Source organism: Erpetoichthys calabaricus, chromosome 18 (genome assembly GCF_900747795.2).
Source record: "Erpetoichthys calabaricus chromosome 18, fErpCal1.3, whole genome shotgun sequence".
Lineage (NCBI taxonomy): Eukaryota > Metazoa > Chordata > Cladistia > Polypteriformes > Polypteridae > Erpetoichthys > Erpetoichthys calabaricus.
The window spans coordinates 1,552,132-1,572,186 of NC_041411.2; the positions used below are offsets into that span (position 1 = coordinate 1,552,132).

At 52.7% G+C, this 20,055-nt stretch overlaps 1 protein-coding gene across 1 annotated transcript in view; it reads left to right on the forward strand.

Annotated features, from left to right (window-relative positions):
• The window catches only part of LOC114669022 (mediator of RNA polymerase II transcription subunit 13-like), a 306,888-nt gene that overhangs the window by 271,917 nt on the left and 14,916 nt on the right, over positions 1 to 20,055 (forward strand). Inside the window, 10 exon segments of the mRNA XM_051920970.1 lie at positions 333 to 426; positions 1,461 to 1,675; positions 3,619 to 3,827; positions 8,344 to 9,266; positions 11,711 to 11,890; positions 13,040 to 13,182; positions 13,184 to 13,264; positions 15,201 to 15,396; positions 17,281 to 17,686; positions 19,819 to 20,041. Coding sequence (XP_051776930.1) covers positions 333 to 426; positions 1,461 to 1,675; positions 3,619 to 3,827; positions 8,344 to 9,266; positions 11,711 to 11,890; positions 13,040 to 13,182; positions 13,184 to 13,264; positions 15,201 to 15,396; positions 17,281 to 17,686; positions 19,819 to 20,041 — 2,670 coding nt within the window.

The window sequence follows — 20,055 nt, forward strand, 5'->3', positions numbered from 1 at the left end:
CTCGGAGCCTCGAGACGTGTCAACGCTAAACGATGTAAATATTCCGTAAAACTCGTCCGGGCGGTGGTCATTACACAAGACTCTGTAAGAGCAGTCTGTGCTGAAATTAGTCACGTGCTGGAGGGGCGGTGGGCTCATTTGGTAGCGCGTGTTAAGGAGTCACAGGGGCAGCGAGCAGCCCCTCCATACGCTCCGCGTCACTTCCTCCCTCCTGGTTTTGACCCCTTTAACAGAGCTATGAATTATTATTGGCCGTCTGAATACAACCCCTCTTCTTCTTCTTCTTCTTCTTGTTCTTCTTCTTCTTCACGCTCACTCTGTCTCATTTCCAGGCAACGTCTTCTACGCAGCGATTGTCCAAGCCCCCCCCAGCGGAGGATCGCCCCCTCGGGAAGGACGTGAAGGCTGCAGTACCATATCCACCAAGTAAGACATCGGCCTTGGGATGGTGGGCTTGCTGTGGTTTGTGGCGAGTTCAGCACTGCTGATTACTGAGAACGTTTTGGCTGTTATGGTGGTCCGAGTCCCTGCCAAGAGGGGTCTTCAGTGCGGACGGTGACAGCGCGGTGACTGCTGGTTCTCAATGCTGTTCATTGCCACAATTGGGGACCTCTTTTGATTTTTTGTACTTTTTTGATGAGTCCATTTTGTCTTTTCTTCCGCTCCGCAAATTCATTGTAATTTTAATTGTTATTTTTCGACGCCATTTTGTTTGGTTTTGGACACCAACATTTTCCTCACTAGCCTTCCATTGTGATCTTTCCCAGAGGGCAGTGGGATTGTAGTGTCACCATATGACGGTCGGCACACGCGGATCCCTAAGTGTCCGAGATTAGAATAAGAACGCTGTGGCGGTAGAGCTCTTGTTGTTCACTTCCAAGCTATTTGAACTTCCTTTGGTCTCTTTGGCCTTTGAACTTCACGGTGGTGTTTAGAATTTTGGCAGCTGCCATTTTGTCGACTCCCCCGAGCCGTTTCATCGTCCGTCTCTTTGGATTTGTGATTCTATCACGCTGTGTGGGCTCACTTTGCTTAACCCTAACCCTTGGACTCCTGATGCTAACGGAAGACATTTTGTTTTTTGCCGGGGTCCGAACCCCCAGCTGGTGGACATGGTGGACCAGCACATGTAGGAAGTGCTCTTACTGCTTAGTGGTGAATGATCATCGTCACACACACTGGTGACTTCAACCAGGAGAACCATGTGGACACCTCTGGCTTTCGTTAAGTGTAATAACGTGTTTTCAGCAGGTTCGTGCCATGACGTCAATGTCCTTAACTCTTTAAAGACTGGACACAACTTGAGGAACAGCAGATGGACGCTCACAGCTAGCAAAGACATCCAGAGGCCAGCTTTGCGTACGCCTCTTGAATGTGTCCACAGAGACATGGTGCGGGGGGTCCCGTCTGTCATGGGTGCTTTCAGCAGCTCAGATGTTTGTCCTTTTCCTTTCCTTTAGCAGTGGCAGATCTTCAGAGGATGTTCCCCACGCCGCCCTCTCTGGAACAGCATCCTGCCTTCTCCCCCGTCATGACCTACCGCGACGTCCTCAACTCGGAGCCCCCTAGCAGCCTGACGGCTGTAGAAAACACCATCGCTTCTGGCATCCACCTGTCCGAGTTCAAGATGGAAGTCGAGGAGGGGCTGGCCAGTCCAAAGCCAGAGGAGATCAAGGTGAGGGTCTTTACTGCTCTGTTTAAGAGTGAGGGGGCCGTCGAGGCCACGCCGGGCATGCATGTGACCAAGGTGTCCGCAAGTGACCTGAGGAAGCTTTGCTCCATAAACGCCTGAGTTCTTCACACTGTGGCCCGTGTTTACGGAATTTAGTGGACCAAAATGAGCAAAGCAGCCCCTTGTAGTCACAAGAAGTTCATCCTTCTCCTTATGTTTGAAGTGTCCAAGGTCTGAGGTATGTCTCACAAATTAAAGAAAAGTACGTAGAAACAGCAAACTCTGTTAATGTGGGATCGGTGGGCCGTTCGTTTGTCTGCCCATTACATGGTCTCTGCCATTCAGTTTGAACACAAAGGTGGCACTCATGCCAGCTTGCATTTGCTCATGACGGTTCACATACAGTATGGTATGGCTTTGCTTAGCTAAAGCGTTTCCTTCCATTCCTCATCTTTTACAGGTTAATTGAACTTGAAAATAACTTTTATTATTGTTTGGCCACACTTTAGGAGCTACACCTGGTCTGCAGTGGTACACGTCAAATTAATTTTGACATCAGCAGAACATTGTCCAAAGTCTCACACTCTTTGAAGGCACTGCTTTGTCTTCTTCCCACAATGCATTTCTTTCCCAAGTAAATGACCTGGCTGACCACCTAATGCAACCGAACACGGGAGTCAATGGACCAGGCCTCCTCCTACCACTGATCCAAGGCCCAGTTCTGACGCTCACTTTGCCAGTGAACTACAGAGGTTAGCATGGGCACACTGACTGGCCTGCGGGTACACAGTGCCACACGCAGCAGGATTCGATACACCGGTGCTGTGACACTTTACTCCCATACCCATCATTAAAACATTTGGCAGTTTGGGTCGTCGAACTCTTGCATCGATGAATCTGGGCCGCCTAACACCCTGTTGGCAGTCTGTGGTTAATACCCTCATCACACCCCTGACGGCTGACTCTGGGCACCCCACAAGCCTTGCCATGACCCCGTCATCTGGCCGTAATGACTTCTCGTATCGACTACGAGTACCTAAAGGCAGCTTACCCTCTAATAACGTCCCTTATGTTGACATGCGCCATTGTTATGAAAAGGTCCGCGTCGTTCACTTCAGATTATGGAAGTGCGCAGAATGATTTGGCTCCTCAATAGATATTCTGTGTGTGTGTGTGTGTGTGTATGCACTATACACACTAAATCAGCACATGACATTAAGTGGGCTTATTTAGAAAGGCTGACTTGATAATGTAACCCCCCCCGTTATGGGCCACTTGGCCCACATGACCCACAGACTGCATTAAAAACAACATCTTAAGTGCCCACATGGCGTTGTGGTCTCCCCGACTCTCCCGTCACTCGGCCGGACTGGTATGGTCCCAGCTCCACACACTACGCCCTCCGTCCCGTCTCCTTCTAGTCCCCTCCACTCGAGTCTCTGTCTACCTGGCCGAGGCAGAGAGGCTCCATTTCACTGTGCCACATTACTAATTCATTCTTTCTTTTATGCATTTCGTTTTGTCGCCACTCAGAGCGCTCAGTATGGTAGCTGGGTGGCACTTGTAGGTCAGCTGGAATCTCCACAGGATAGGAGAGCTTCTTCCTCCCAGCAGCTCCTTCTAGTGGTACGCAAGGTCCTCAACAAGACCAATTTGGGTGCTGTCCCCTCAGAGTGCAGTTGGCTCTCTCTGTCCTCCAGTTGTGTGGACCCCCTTAGTGCGGACGGCACCATCAGCTGTCCATGGTGGGGTGCTTCTTCTGTGTCTCCAGTCACAAGGGGACTGTAACGCTGCTCTTAGTTACTCCTGCCCTGATGTCTGTCTCCATATTGACGGCAGCAGTACAGCAGAAGGTCCCCCACCTGGACGATGTGAAAATTTCTGGCTTTGTGGTGACCAGCAGCTCTTTGAAGTTTGACTTTGTTCTTTGTTTTCTTCAACTGCAGGATTTTTCCTTTGTTTTTCAACCACTCCCAGTGCAGCCAGTGGTGGGTTCTTCCATGTTTGCCCCTTTAAGGACCCTGCCCAGCCAATGCCTGCCCCCAATCAAGTTGCCAGAGTCCTGCTTCTACCGTCCATCCTGGTCTGTGCCGCCCAAGATGGAGCAGCTTCCACCCCTGCCACAACATGCTTCCTTCACGAGAGATGGATACGTGTAAGTAGGACGCTCTTGTCAGACGTCACGGGGGTCTTCTGGTTTATCAGACTGTTTAAGAGGAGGATCTCGGGGTGAACTTCACGCACGTGGAATGACGTGACTTGAACATTTCTGACTTTCCTTTCATGCGTTTTTAAGCAAGGTGGCCAGAGGGTGTGTCCCATGTCGAGTGAGGTGACACTCCTCAGCCTCCCAGGTAAGGTGCAGGTGACTAGGTGCTGCAGGGAAGAGTCCAGCCGCCGATGGACAAAGCGCATGAGTGTGTGTTGTGCGAGGTGCTGCAGTGCCCTTCCTATATGAGGGAGAGAGCTTTGTACCAACTTGTGGTGGCACTCCGCCTCATATTTAGGGGTACCAGACCTGCGAGTGACATTAGTGACTGTCCAGCTCTCTCCATACTCCTGTCTCCTTTCACACTAAGCCTGCCTTTGTGACATCCATTAGTGACTTTGGGTGCTGTAAGAGTAACAGAAGGGAGTGATGGTGACAAAGGGTGGTGTTGTAAATGCATTTCAGACTAAACGAGTGCTTCAAGGGGATAGTCGTTAAATTCGACACACTGAAGGCCCAATTCCCACAGTGCTGCGCTCCGCTGACGCCTCCCGCTTCTGTGTCGCTGGCCTTGCCACCATGCACATCCACACGCCTCAGGTCTTTGTCATGATTTATTTTTACAGGCCGCCATGTGCAATCAGGTGTTTGAATTTAAAACACAGAAGTGCCTTCTGCGTACTCTTTCTGATGCTAAAAATCGCAAATCAGAGTCTTCTCTGGGGCGACTGGTCGCCTGTCCCTTGTGCCGTACATCTAATTGTGTGGTGGTCCGGCATGCACACCCGCCACACTTGTACCAGGAAGCCCCCTTGGGGATTTGAATCGGGTGACTGCACCAGCGCTTAATTAGGGAGGCGCAGTTTTGGAGTTGCTACCCATGGTGGGTTTAGTTGGTGGAATTTTATTTTGTGGCCGCACCTGCACCTTATTCCACCCCGCTAGTGCTTGATGCACTCGGATCAGTCACCCTCCCTGTGTCCTCCGGTCTGACGGTGCCCCGTGGTGGACTTTGTGAGCCCTCTGAGGGGTCCTGTCTTGGTTTTGAGTTTCCGCACCGAACCCCGAAGGTACCTGGCATTCCCGTTTCGCAGTTCTGGCACAAAGGGGGGGGGGGGGGGGGGGGGGGCGTGTTCCACTCACTAACCGTGACGTCATGCTGTGCTTGTGACTCCTGTCATCTGAATTGTCGAGGGGGCTCCGTCACTTCCCGGCGACTTCAGTCTTCTCTCCCAGCGCTAAAAGGCGAAGTGACGGCACGTGACTCGCCGCTGACTGATGTGTGACGAGAGTCGGTTAGACATGTCGGCTTCCACCACACGCAGGGGCATACATTCCAGCATTGAACGAGGGGGCTGGGTTTGCCACGTTCCCAGGGAATATTCCGGTTGTGACAGAAGAAGGTGGAAGCAGCAGGCGGCCACACTGGCCCATTGTTTGCTAAACCTTAAAACGCGCTGTCGAAAATCCAGCCTGGCATCTGTTTGTCTGCAGCGTGCGGTTTTCTCTTTTGGCAGGGAGTGCTGATTATGCAATTTTCCATGTTATGGTTCTTCTGCTGCTATCCCAGTTCTGTTACTATGGCAACCAGCATGTGGTTTTCATCTGATCGCAGGCGGGTCACTGTGCTATTTCTAGTGTTTCCAACAAGTCCATGACTTACATGTTTGTTCCCCTCGCTTTTCCTTCAGTGGGCTCATTCTTTCATACGACAGAGCTGTTTTTGTGCTCTCCGTTTTTATTAAAGCCTGACACGTAGGAGCGGGCGGGCGTGAAGATGGCAGCACTTGGCTTCATCGTGTCGTCGACTTCTCATACAGATTAGGAAAATGTGAGCTTTGTGAGTGACTGGCCCGAGGCTCGCGTCTCCCCCGTTGGGACGAGGCCCTCCACGTCCCGGGCCGCCTTCACAATTATTCCAATAGCGGGCTGGCGTGACCTGCGCCCGTGTCCCCGCCGCGCCGCGGTGATTCACGCCTCTGCCCTTTGTTTTGGTTCATTGCTTGCTGAGTCATTTTTTCTGACCTTGACAGTCTCGTTCTCAGAGAGCCCTGCATTCTTTGTGGAGCCGTTGTAAAGTTTACCAGTCTGCGTTCCTGCGCCCGTCAAGAAGCCTCCCACTGCCAGCCATCCTCAGTGGTGCCATGTGCTGGCAAGAGGATGAAGAGGGGGACAGTTGAAGCCCAGACGTGAGACTGAAAGTGCTCAAAGTACGTGTGACGGCCCCCCCGTGGTACAGACCGGGGATTCTGGGTGTATTGAGACCCCCCATCAGTCTTCATGACAAAATTGAAGACATGTGACCAGAAAGGCTTGCACAATCATCAACCAAAATGTCTCCTCCGTAGACGGCATTCGGACCCCCAGCTGGTGCTTCTTCAGAACCTGACTGGGGGCCACCAACTCAACTGGCTGGACGTGTGCCTGTGTATTGAAGGTCCCACAATTCACACTGCAGGTCAGGACAACCACCGACAGCAACTCTCTGTAGACCTCCATGATCAGAGGGTGGTGGGCCAGGGGATCAAACCATTTGTAAAGCTGTCAGGGCTCCGAGGGGCACAGCGGGCTCAAGAACTGGGAAAAGGAAAACGTTAGAATGGGCCAAAGTGAGTAACTGGTCAGGGAGGGGACCAAGCGCCCAGAGCGCACTGCTGAGATGGGAGACCTGTTGGAAGGACCATCATCTCGGTGACACTCCACCAGTTAGGTGTGTACGGCAGAGCGGCATACGACAGCAGTTAAAGGACGCTGACCACCGAGGAAGAAGATTTTCTGATCTGATGAGACAAACATTGATGTCTTTGGACGGACCTCCTGGCACTACGTCTGGTGAAGACCGGGCTCTGATCGTCACCTGCCTCATAACATCCCTGCGGTGAAGCCTGGCGGTGGCAGAATCACGTCATGGGGACGAGGAGATCGGAAAAGAACTGAGAGGAGATGACTGCAGTCAAATGTAGAAACCTCCACCAGAGGCAATGCAACCTCAGGCTGGGGCGACGGTTCAATGACCCAATGGCTTTGGGACAAGTCTCTGAGTGTCCCCGAGTGGCCCGCCCTGAAGATGGCGGGTCACAGAGCTTCAGAGGAAGAATGGGCTCAGCTGCCCAAATCTGGGGGTGCAAAGCTTGTGGAGACTTGACAAGAAGACTTGGATGGTGGAATTGGGCCTTCCACAAAGTTAGTGACGTTAGGCTTCACTTTGTCACTTTGCAGAGCGTTGTGGTCACACGTTTTCACGTTGTCATTCTGGGTTATCGAGTGCAGACTGATGGCCAGAAGTGTCACATTTATCCATTTCAAATGAACACTTTCTCAGTGCACAGTAATTTGTTGCTGGAGGTTTATGACAAATGTGTCCTGAGACCCTTGAGGTGAGGCAGCCTGACGTCTCGAGGTTTACTCGTGAATCCCGGTACTGACGAGTGGAGACACGTTGAGTGTTGGTCACTGGACCCTTCACACAGAACACTGAGGACTTTAGAAGCATATCCAAGAGTAACAGGGTTCAGACACTAGAGGGCGTCACGGCTGCTAGTTAGGGATTCCATTTGAGACGACACCCCTAAAGTGGAGGAGGCCCATTCAATTGGAGTCCAGTTAAATCAGAACCCAGTGACCGCTTTAACAGCCCGGAGGTGACCTCACCTTCAGAGGCACGTTGGAGAACAGACGGTGACTTCTGCTTTGGCCTGCTTTTACATGTCGATGAGCCACAGTGTCACCAGGCTGCTCAGTGACACAATATTCAGTCTGTGCTCTCGTCATTGTCACTGCAGCCCCTCCTGTATTTGCCTTGACGCCATCATGCTGTTTAGGATCCTAACAATCACTTTGGTGTGAGCACAGGAGCACCGGTCAGCTTGCACGCTCTTTGTCACGCGTGTATTGAGTATCCCACAGTTGACCTTCAGCAGGTGGCGCTGCTGTTCTTCTTCTTGTGAGTGGCCTGAGCATGGTGACTCACACTCAGCAGATGTCGCCACTCTCCTTTGCCATAAGAAAGATGCAAACCCCGATGACTTTTCAGAGGTGGCCTCTACCTAGACAGTTTGTGACATCGTGAGCTTTGAATTAAGACAAAGATGGAGGTGTTAGCCCCCGTGGTAATCGGGTGACAATCGTGTGACAGTTCATATACAGTAGGTAGAGGTTATGTCCTTCCCGCTTGATTTCTGGTACATCGTTAGATTGTTTTGCTCATTGGATTTTCGTCATTTTTGAGACAACATCTTGTATGCTTCTCTTTCTTTGACTCTCCTATTAAATAAGCTTTCTACCTTTTTCGATTCCCGCAGCACGGCTTGGGTTTTGGAGGTTCAGGCCACAGGCCCGAGTTTGAGTTTGGGGGGCCGGGCCCACTCTTTGAGCGTCATGACATGCGGTACGGTTCACCCGTGTTCTTTTACAGGCTCCGCTTCCACGACATTCACTTGTCCCTCTCTTCTTTCCCCTACAGAAATGTGCCTAGTGTGGGAAGCCCCCTGGAGCAGGACTACACCCAAATGAGCACCCCTCAGACCAGCACGCCGGCAGCCGCCAACAGCACTGCCTCTGCCAGCAATGCGGGGGTCCTGCCTTCTCCCTCGCCCGCCACTCCGCGGTTCTCTGTGCCCACGCCCCGCACCCCAAGAACTCCCCGAACGCCCAGGGCGGGGGGGCCGGCCAGCGGCCAGGGCTCGGTCAAGTACGACGGGACAGACCTCTGCTCTCCGGCCTCCACTCCTTCCACTAGCCGTCCTCTCAGCTCCGTCGAGCCCTCGGCCTTGCCGCCCCTGCCCGAGGCTCACAGCCTCTACGTGGTGCTCATCCTCTCGGACTCCGTGCTCAACATCTTCAAGGACCGCAATTTTGACAGCTGCTGCATCTGTGCCTGCAATATGAACGTCAAGGGAGCCGACGTGGGGCTGTACATCCCGGACTCCACGCGCGAGGACCAGTACCCCTGCATGTGTGGCTTCAGTGCCATCGTCAACCGCCGCCTTGCCCACGGCGCTGGCCTCTTCCTGGAGGACGAGCTCGATATCTTTGGCCGAGGCTCCGAGGTGGGCCAGGCAGCAGAGAGAAGGCTGGCGCTGTGCCGACGGACGTCCCCCGAGCCCCCTACGCCGCTGCTCATTCTCCTGCAGGAGCAGTGCTCCCGGCCTCTCTATTCCCTGAGCTCTCTGGACCAGTCGGCCGCCTGCTCCTGTCCTGGCCGACAGGGGGCGCTGGCCCAGAGCTGGGCGGCAGACAAGCTGTGGGCAGACAGCAGCGACTTGTGCGAGGAGTGCTTCAACGCCCTTGAGCAGGGCCAGCAGTATGTGGACAATCCAGCCGGGGGGAAAGTGAATCGAGTGCTTGTGAGGAGCAGCGGCCTTCATCCCTGGTCACACACAAGCGGTGAGTTGGGGGGGCTTCTCGTGTGCGGCGGGCACTTGAAACGCTACGGTCACTGAGGGACGCTGGCACGACGGTTAATCTGCATGAGCGGCACCCGAGAAGTGCTGTGTGAAGACGCGGCTCCAGGGTCGGCTGGAGTGCCCACTCAGATGGGTGTCCGCTCCGTTTGAAGCCCCCTTAATAAGCAGACGTGTCACGGTAAACTCTCCATGTCTGACGGTTCTGGTGGACACCCGTACAGTGAGTACGCGTGGGGATCAGTGAAGTGCTTCTTGAGGCTCCGCTACTCACTCCCGCCAAGCAAACACCGGCGCCATTAATCCACTTGAACTGCACGGCACTCTGGGTAATAATATATACGGGGGGAGTCAAACTCATGTTAACATTTGAAACAATTTATTTACAAAAATCTCTATTATGATAAAAAAAATCCTGGGACGAGACGAGAGACGTTTTCACGCCCCGCGAGACGAGACTTTTAACCCCGGAAATAAAATACAAAGAGTAGACGACAAAGTCGAACGTCGTAAGGAATTCCAAACCGCTGGCGCGATACACATGAGAGCAGATTAGCGATAATGGAAGGACGAAAACTCAAAAGTCTCAAAAAATGACAGTAAAGATCAGATTAGCGCAAACAAATGGAAATTACTATTCGATGAAATAACGGAACAGCAAAAGAGATGGAATATATTGTGCGGATTTAAACTTGAAGTTGGAGACTGTAGATTGTCTAATTAATTCGTGTTGCCATCAGGGAAGAGTAGAGGCGTATCCACGAGAATTCAAAGATTTGTTGTTTGGTGAAAGTGAAATCCACAAACGCGAGCGGCAGACACGTGAAAAGCTGGGGGGGTTGACGAGCGAAGCCCCCCAGTATGTACGAGATGATTTACAGGACTGTCTCCACCTGTTTGCCATCTTGTTCACCATCTTGGCACATGACCTGTGTGTACATAGCAGTGCCACGAGTGTCGCTGTCCTTAAAGGGTCGTCTCACTTACCGCAGTCATTTGCTCTCAAAGAACTCCACTCAGAGACGATCGTCTGCTTTCTCCGTTACTTCTTAATGGCCAAGAATAAACTTTTAATTCTGTCTGCTTTCCCAGAATTCCTGATACGGTGGATGTCATTGGGCGCCAACAGTAAATATCTGCGTGTCAGGCGTCCAGTTGTGCTTTGGCAAACGTCTTGTTAGGTTGAGCTCTTCAATTCCAGAACATTCACTCGTGCGGTTCAGAAGCTCTCCTCGTTCAGATCGAGGACCCCAAGCTTGGCCGTGCTCACCTGACCAGGCGCCTGCTCGGGTTTCCACTCGCTCTTCTTCGACTGGCACGACCCTGCGGTCCTAAAGTGAAACGCGACCAGAGGCTTCATATCAACAAGCACAGACTCTACGCCCACCCGTCGTCCACAAACAGAAGACTTGGTTCAGGATGTTGAACACGTATGGACCGACTGTGTCCTGGGGGGCCGTGCTTTAATTACCGTCGTTTTTCTGCCCACCAGAGTTTCCAGAACTGTTGATTAAGACCACAGACCCCAGTGGTCTGCGAGCGCCTGTGTGACTGACGGACAGACGTTGGCACGACTGCACCCCTGATGTCACGTGACGTGCCACGGCAGCCAATGAATGAGCTGTTACTGGGCAGGCCGGCCTAGAAATGAGGATGAGGATCATCTGTAAATGTTTGTTTTATTTAGTTATTTATTATTATTTTTCATCGTATTTTACCAAACCCCCACGTGTTTGGGACATTGGGAGGAAGCGACTGGACCCCTGACAGGTGGACGCCAGTAATCTTCACTGTTGTTCAGCGTTTGTCCCCGTTTATACCCGCTGAATCTTTGTCTTATTTCCGCCTGCCAGACACACGTGAGCTTAACATTTTTTTTTTACACCCTGGAAAACGAGAGGAGAAGCCATGAATTTAAAGAACGATCGTCCAGAGAGTCGCACTTCCTCTTTCCTTTTGCGTGCGCACATTTGCAGTTTTATGTTTCACTTTTGAGGCTCTTGTCAACTTCTCCCTTATTTTCGTGTCCTGCACACCCAAAGTCGAATTTCTGCCAATCTCCTGAAGTCAAAGCCACTCTTCTGCTCTCCTCCCCACACCTTTCACTTGGAGCGAAGTCGCCTCGGATCAACCGTTTCAAACGAGTGCAGGTGAGAGCGCCTACCCCGTTGGTAACACGAGCCATCGAGCCCCCTGAGACACCCACATGTGGACGTGCATCAGTCGCAGGGACTTTCTATTAACAGGAGGACTTGTCAACGTGCCGCTGAACATGACGTGACCCCAAACAAACCTGGGCCCGAATCCCACTTTGACAGTTCCTTGTAGAACATGGCTGACTGCCCAGTATGGCTCAAGCCGTTTGTGTGTGACACGTGTGTCACTTTGGACACTAATGCATTTTGTGCTTCTCTTTGTGTCTGGCAGTACTGGACATCAGTATGCTGTCCTCTCAGGACGTCGTCCACATGCTTCTGTCCCTTCAGCCATTCCTCCAAGACGCCATCCAGAAGAAACGCACTGGCCGGACATGGGAGAACATTCAGCATGTGCAGGGCCCACTGACCTGGCAGCAGTTCCACAAGATGGCTGGGCGAGGCTCTTATGGTAAGGAGGCAGGCCGGCAGCGGAGGTGTGCATGGAAATGCTACGTAAGGTGTAGGCATGAGTGGCATGGGTCTGTTACCCTGCTTGAGTGACACAGGTGAATCACCCAGCAAGAATGGCGCAGGTCCTTTGCCCAGCAAGAGTGGCGCAGGTCCTTTGCCCAGCAAGAGTGGCGCAGGTCCTTTGCCCAGCATGAGTGGCGCAGGTCCGCAAGAGTGGTGCAGGTCCTTTGCCCAGCAAGAGTGGCGCAGGTCCTTTGCCCAGCAAGAGTGGCGCAGGTCCTTTGCCCAGCAAGAGTGGCGCAGGTCCTTTGCCCAGCAAGAGTGGCGCAGGTCCTTCGCCCAGCAAGAGTGGCGCAGGTCCTTCGCCCAGCATGAGTGGCGCAGGTCAGTCACCCTGCATGAGTGGCATGGGTCAGTCACCCGGCTGTAAAACTACTGAGCGCCAACAGGCCTAAGTGGTGTTCAGATTTGAATGGGGCGCACGCAGACATGGCTGTGTCTTGACAGTTGGCGCACTGCAGCGGTGCCCTCTAGTGGCCGAAGCAGGGGGCTGCTGGTTTATTCCCCATCATGGAGTGCTTGTGTGCGGCCTGTCAGTAAGTGAATGAGAACGACTCGCGCCAGACTTGTACGGCTGTCGGCCCAGTGCTGCCACTGATGTTGAGTTTTAGTTCAGGGGTCTCCTCAAAGACTCCCAGGGTTCTTAGCCAAGCCAAGACTTGATGCTTAGTGTCTTAATAATAATAATAATAATAACACATTTTATTTATCGGGTGCCTACCTAAACACCCAAGGTCACCTTACAAAGAACAGATAAAAACAATCTGAACAGCAAGAACGAGGTAAGAGACTTGGGACAGACTCCGTGACAAGCAATGCCATCGTGACATGTGCGGTGCCAGTTTGAAGAGGTCTGCGCTTTAAGAGGAGATTGAAACGTTATTGTTGAATCTGAGCAGGGAGAGAGCAGTCAGGGCACCAGTGCCATAGAACAAAGCTGAATGTGTGGCACAGAGGGTACAGACACCGATGGGGGTCCAGGTCTGTGTGCGATCCTGAGGATTGGGGGCAGCGCGACTGCGGAGAGCCTGAGGTGCACTAGTAGATGGTCTTGAGATGTTCTCACCCCCTGCCTTCTCTCTTACAGGTTCGGACGAGTCCCCCGAGCCCCTGCCCATCCCCACCTTGCTAGTGGGCTACGACCGAGACTTCCTGACGCTGTCTCCTCTGGCGCTGCCCTTTTGGGAGAAGCTTCTTCTGGAGCCGTATGGAGGTCAGAGAGATGCGGCTTTTCCTAGTCGTTTGTCCGAACAATGATGCCCTGATCGATGGTGCCAATAGTTTCTTCCGGGACCTCAGCGCGGTGTACGAGGTAAAGTTTGACGCCAGGAGGGTGAGCCGCACGTCACCTGAAGGCTGCCCCTCGGCCTCGTGTCCGTCTGTGTGCGCCGCGTCTCTTTACATGTCACACCGGGGTCAGACGTCAAGTGCCCTTGTGCAGGCGAGCGACTCTGCTGTGCCAGTGAGACGATCGAGGGGTCCACTTCATTTGAAAAGAACCTGCTGGTTTGACCTTTGACCGGCTGATAGCTTCGTAGACCCAGTGACTCATCCTGCCCCGCATTGCATTTCCTGTCCAACTTGTCTGTTTGTTGCTCATTCCCAGAATGCCTTATCTGATGGGGGGGGGGGGGGGGGGGGCTCCTGGATTGGAATGCGCTTCTTGTTCATTTCCGAGGGGCTTCTCGAACTTCCCTTGACGGGGTCCATTCATAATGCGGAGAGCTCTTGCTGGCCGCCCCCAGCACCGCTCGTCCTTTTTTATGGTATGGTGGACAGAATTGCCCATTGCATCTTGGGGTTTTGGCATCTTATTGTTTTGTTATTGTACATTTTTTATTGAATCAAAACAAATGCCACGCAACACAGAAGACGTCTGTTAAAAAGAAACAAAACAAACAACGTGGCGCCCATCCTACCCCGTTAGACCCCCAGGAGTAGAGGCCATACAAACAGGGCACCCCAATGAAAGGCCAGAAGACCATCAAGCAGGCCGCCAAATGAGCCCAAGTGTTCTGCAATGGCAATGCCAGCGGGCCCCAAGTCAGGGTCTGCAGTGTCAGCTCTGAGGTGTGCCAGCTCTCCATGGATTCCTAAGTTTACCCCATTCATTGAAGACGCGGCCGACCCCAACCTCCAAATGTCCAACAACAGGAGCCATCAAGAGCCGAGAAGTCAGCTGGCCATGAGGGCACCAAGGCAGAGCAGCTCCCGTCAAAGAGGGGGTTAGGGAAAGCACTGAGAGTTCGGTTAGTGAACAGAGAGAAACCAGAAGGAGACGACAAGGGGGCAGTGCCAGAGCATGTGAACCAAGGGGACATTGGGAAGAATATTAAGAGGGCAGAGCTTTACAGTGTAGTGGAGGTGGGCATCGTTAGGGGCAAAAAGGAGCAGAAGAGGAGGTAAGGGAACAGCAGTGCCAGGTAAAGAGATGCCCTAAGATCCCTTGATTTGTATTCAACATGTTATGTGCACATAAAGAGCCACAGACACCACCCGGAATAAACGACCCGCTAGTGTGGGGGGGCAGAACTGTAGGCACCTTCAAGTCTCCCCTCGAATAGGAGGAGTGGCCGTGACATTTGTAACGAGGACAGAGAGCAGGCTGGGCACCTCCCCGGGCACATGGACAGACTTGGGTTGGACCTGGTGGGCAAGAGGAGGCTGCCCGTTTATGAAACAGATTTGAGGAGCTACTTGATCAGAACTGGCAACAGCTCTTCCCAAAGGTCCTGGCAGTACCAGTCATATGGCCGAAGGGCACAAGTGTACGGGGCCACAATAAGCGCACTTTACAAAAGACCGCGAAGAGCAAAAAAGGCGCAGGGATGGCTCATCTGGCTACAGTCCCCAAATGGGCGCTGTTGGCACGGCCTGGTGGCTACGCTAGGGTGCCGCTCCCTGTTATGGCTTGTTGGCTCACACTGGTAGGGGAGGCTGTGACTGTTAAAAGTGTTTAGGCGGACTGGTGCCCAGTCTGGGGCCTGGTGCTGCCAGGATAATGAGCGCTGGTGCCCCCCTCACAACCCAGATGTGCAAAACGAATCAAGGGGACAGGTGGGTTGAAAAACTCAAAGGAATTGTAAGCTGAGAAATCACAGCAGCTCAGGTGAAGCCCGTCTTGACTCCTTGTCCCACCACGATGCCCATCTCTGTTGCCCCACCACATGAACCTCATGCAGTTTCTGTGTCTTACAAAAAAAAAAAAGTCTGAGTTGCCGCTCATGGACTTGTGTTTTCTTTAACAGACGTGCCGGCTGGGGAAACACCGCCCCCTTAGCAAGATCTCACGAGATGGCATTATACGGGTGGGCAGCCTGGACTCCCAGCATCTTGCCGAGGAGCCGGAAGATGAATGGATTGCACAGCCGTGGGGCAGCGATGGAGAGGACGACAACCTGAGCAAACTGCGACTTTACGCCCACACCTGCAGAAATCAGCTGGGTGAGCTCACCGCCGCCGCCGCCGGGTCCACTGACCCCCTCCGATGGTTGTTTTATCTCGGTGTGTGTGGGGGCCAAGCACAGAGATGTGAAAGAGTATTGGCCCCCATGCTGAGTGAATGGCGTCAGACCCCCCAGCCACTATCAAGGAAGGGGGACCTCCATGAACACACACACTGCGGTTTATAAATCATTGCTTTCTTATATTCTGTGAAGAGAGTCGGCCCCATGTGAAAAAGTATGTGCCCCCTGGGTTTCAGCACCTTTAGCAGCACAGCCCATTGACATCAGTCCGTGACGTTGCTCGACTCGGCAGAACGTTGGCTTGCGGGCGTCAGCTGCCCGTTTCAGCACCTCTGCTGGGTCCGATCCAAAATGTCTAAGCCATTCAGTCGTAGACTTGTGCTGCAGCATAACCTGATGTGACACTTCACCTTCATGTCCCGGACAGATGAGCAGACATCCTCCTTAAAGGGTATTCGGGTCAAATCCACAATTCCTGCTTCCTTCAAAGACAGCAAGATTTCCAAAGCGTCACCACACTGTCACACTAGCCCCCCATTTTACTGTTGGTCAGATGTTCTTCCTCCCGAATGCCAGACGCAGTGTCATCTGAAGATCCTACTTTGGACTGGCCTGCCATTATTCCCAAAGTCTCGGGGAGCCCCCCAGTTCGGTCTTTCTTTCTTTCTTTCTTTCTTTCTTTCTTTCTTTCTTTCTTTCTTTCTTTCTTTCTTTCTTTCTTTCTTTCTTTCTTTCTTTCTTTCTTTCTTTCTTTCTTTCTTATCTGAAGCTTGCATAGCAGAAGTTTCCACCTCGTTCCTCTCCCATTTTTCCTTCATCTCCTGCTCCTCTTTTTGAATGTTCTTCTGAGGACCCTTGGAGTCATTTTGTCACACTCCCCACCGTTCCCAGTTTTCTCCATTTCAGACACCTTTCTTTGATGAAGGTCTGGGGAACTTGTGGTGGCAACCTGACTCTCCTGGGGAGGTTTAGATTCACCAGAGCTGGCTGCATTCAGTCAGCGGAGACGAACTAAGGGGGCAATTACCTTTTCACCCGACGGTGCTGGAGAACGTTTATTCCTTAAGTAGTACTTTAGAAACGGCCCTCCTGCCCTGAACGTGTACACCTTTCTCCTCATCTAGCGTTCCATTTTGTCTAAAGATCTGAAGCCATTCCTGGGCACAAATACACACACAGCGGGTTTCGCGAGGGGGGCACACGCTGCACTCAGTTGGTGGTCAGTTTGGTTTTTAACCAGAGAGTGCCTTTCTTTCTGGCTCCATGTTCCTACTGAACTTTGATTGTTGAGTTTCTTCAACTTTCTCGATCAGCTTTGCCCCTAAAAGGCTAAATTAATGTGGGCATGGCAGCCCTGCTCTGTCTCCTGCTTTGTGGTACCATATGATGTGTGAGGAGACCCCCTAACTGTGGGCGAAGCTCAAAAATTGAGGGGGCTGCAGTGTCCTTAATGGATGCCAGTGGAAGGTCTGGAATTTCACCAGTGCTGCCAGTGGGTGACGCTAAGTAGCACCGCTGAAGCTGCCATCTTTAGCCGGCCTTGAGCTGCCTTGGGTTTAGGGGTCTGTGCTGAAGTTGTCTGGCCTGAAGGTGGGCTTGAGCAACCCACCCTGCTGTGTAATTCTGGAGATGGCTGTCTTGAGTGATCACAGTGTGTCCACTAGAGGGCAGCAAAGCACTGCGCTAAAGTCATCACTTGGGGAGGAAATGACACAACATGTGCAGTGACAGTGGACAGGCCACTTCAGGAAGCGAAACCCACCCTGACCGGTCAGAAAGGCAGACGATGAGCAAGATGTGCTTATGCCACGCCCGTCCTCAGCTCGTCATTTATATTGCCAACTCGATTCTTCTCTTTCAGCCCCTCAGCTTGCCACCCTCTCGTTAGACAGCAGTCTTCTTCTACCTCCAAAACCGCAGCCTGTGGCTGCCGCCCCCGCTAACCAAGCCTCATCAGGCCTCCTTCCTCCTCCTCCTCCTCCTCCTCCACCTCCTCCTTCTGCGGGAGCTGCCGGTACGACGGCAGGATCCACAGTCACTCCTGTTTCCACGGCCAGCGGTGCATCCCAGCCATCCTTACCCGCGGTGGGCGGCAGCCAGGGGCAGAATGGGGCAGAACGCACCCAAGTAAACTCCACAGCTGGCAGCGTTGCGGCTCCGGAGGCAGAAAACGGACAAAACTCAACACCAGCAGCACCAGCAGCCGCCACCGCGGCTCCTCCTCCTCCTCCTCCTCCTCCTCCTCCTCCTCAAGAAGGGCAAGAAAAGTAAGTCATGATTGTCTTGATGACCCCATGTTTTGTAAATGAGAATTTTATTTTTCAGATTGAGTTGTTTGAAATGAATGCCCACCATTCAGGGCAGCAGGGACCCCTGATTGGCAACGACTGCCTGATTCAAGGTGTTCATGCCAGGGAGATGTTGGGGACACATGCATGTAGACCAATAAGAGGGTCTCCTCTTAGCCTCAGTAGTAGTCGAATGGCTTTGGGGGCTCACTGCTGGTCAGAAATGAGCCAGGATAGCAAAGCCCGAATCATAAACCAAGCGCCGTCCTCGGTGTAACTCCTTCAAACGTTGGCAACTTGGGCGCACCACCTTAAATAGGGAGAGGCGCGTGACATCACACCTTGGGGGGCTGTTGGTCACGTGGTATTGACGGCCTGGTAAACGCTAATAGAAATGGCGCAGATTTAAAACAGGGAGAAGCTCATTAAATGTGCACACGATAAACGTTTTATGTGTAGGAACGGCAGAACCCTAACTGCTCACCCAATGCCGTATTCTCAGAAGGGTTTCTATTATTCCAGAAAATTCTGCATGAGATTCACCCAAAAGCGTATTAAAGTGAGCACGGAGACGGTAACGCAGCGTTCTGGCGGCCTTCACGCGATCTGCCCTGACCTCCGGCAGACCTTCGATGGACACCTGGGCGTTTGTGCTCTGATTTTGTAGCCAACGCACACAGTCGAGAACAAACTGGCAGAGCAGTAAAATGGCGTGTATGAGGGTCTGGGTGCCACGTGTCTCACATGGACGTCATGTCAGATGGTGTCGGCAGCAGCAGATGTTTAAACGCCTTTCACTGGCATGTCACACTCGCAGACGTATGCCACTTTTGGTCGGTGGCTGTCTCGGTGGGCAGTGCCACTGCTGTACAGCTCTGTTCTTTGCACGTCATCCTCTGTGAATTAGATAAAGTAAATCTGCATGTCTGGGACATTCCTAAGGCCTAGAATTAGCGGACATTAAATGGCAACGCTGGGCAGTGCATGAAATCACCGCAAGAAATGAAAAGGACCGGGCGTGTAGATGGGCACAACATGGCCTCAAACCATTATGGAGAGAGCGAAATCGGCGTGCGGTACAAGTGTCGTCCAGCAGGGGTAAGTGCTGCTCTGTTTAACAAGCAGAAACGAGCTGAGAAGAAAGCGACCTGCTCCGGTGTGTGGGCATAGCAAACAGATTTGATGGAAGCAGAGGGGTTATGTGGGGGACGTGACTGAGGGGGTTCGAGAGTGACCCCGATGTGTGCCGCGCGACTGAGGCCTCAGCTCCAGTTGTGGTCTCCGTATTACAAAATCCAAAACGACGGCGCAGAGGAGAGCGACACGGCCAAGTAAAGGAGGTCAGAGGTGACATCTCAGGTAAAGCAGACGGAGACGCGTTTGAAGTGGACTTGAGGGTCCCGTTTGCGCTCCCTCGGACTGTTCGGAGCTCCGACTTGTGACGTTTCACCTTTCCACTTCAGTGGATTCAGAAAAATGTGAGGTCGATTTGTTATTTGGTGTGCAATAAAAAAATAAAAAGTAATATTGATAAGTGGCATTTTCTTATGGAATTAAAAAACCAAATAAATCGATGTATTGAACGTGTGTGTCCAAGGCGTTTCGGCCAAAGAAGCGGCGTGTCAGGTTGACCAGGTTCTGTGTTTTAAGGTCCCGATTCTGGTGGCTTTGTTTGGTCCAAGTTGTAATTCCGAGTTCGTTGAGCGTTCACATGGCGTTCCCGACTGGCCGAGGCCACACGGCGACAGATGGACACTCGTGAGTTTCGCACACAAAGCCACAGACAGTGTGTGAAAGGGAGGAGCGTCAGGGAGCATCGAAAGTCAACTCCCGCCTTACGACATTTGAGACGGCACGGGCTTCTGCAGGTCACACTGCACCGTCGGCAGCACCACTCGAACCCGCAGCTGAACAGGCCTGGTCTCGTCACCTACGTACGGAGTGTGATCTGTGAAGGGCTCCCTGTAATGGACACCTTGGCTTCAGAACGTCACAAGTGATCCTCCTAGCGGATTGAGCCTAATAACCGTTAACAGGCCCGTAGCAGAACGGTGACTGGCTGTGTTGAACGCCTAGTGACCTGCTCCTCTCCATCGGTTCTTCTTCCGCAGCTCGGCTGAGAGGGAACGCATCGGAATCCCCACGGAAGCAGATTCTGCCGACAGCCACGCTCACCCGCCAGCCATTGTGGTTTATGTGGTGGACCCGTTCCTGTGCTCCGCAGAGGAAGAGGAGGCTGAGCCCGGCAGCGTCTGGCTGCTCGGACTTCTCCGCTGCTACACGGACGTCCTGCAGAGTCTGCCGGAGGCCCTGCGGCCGGCACTTGTGTTGCAGGTGAGTGGGGTGAG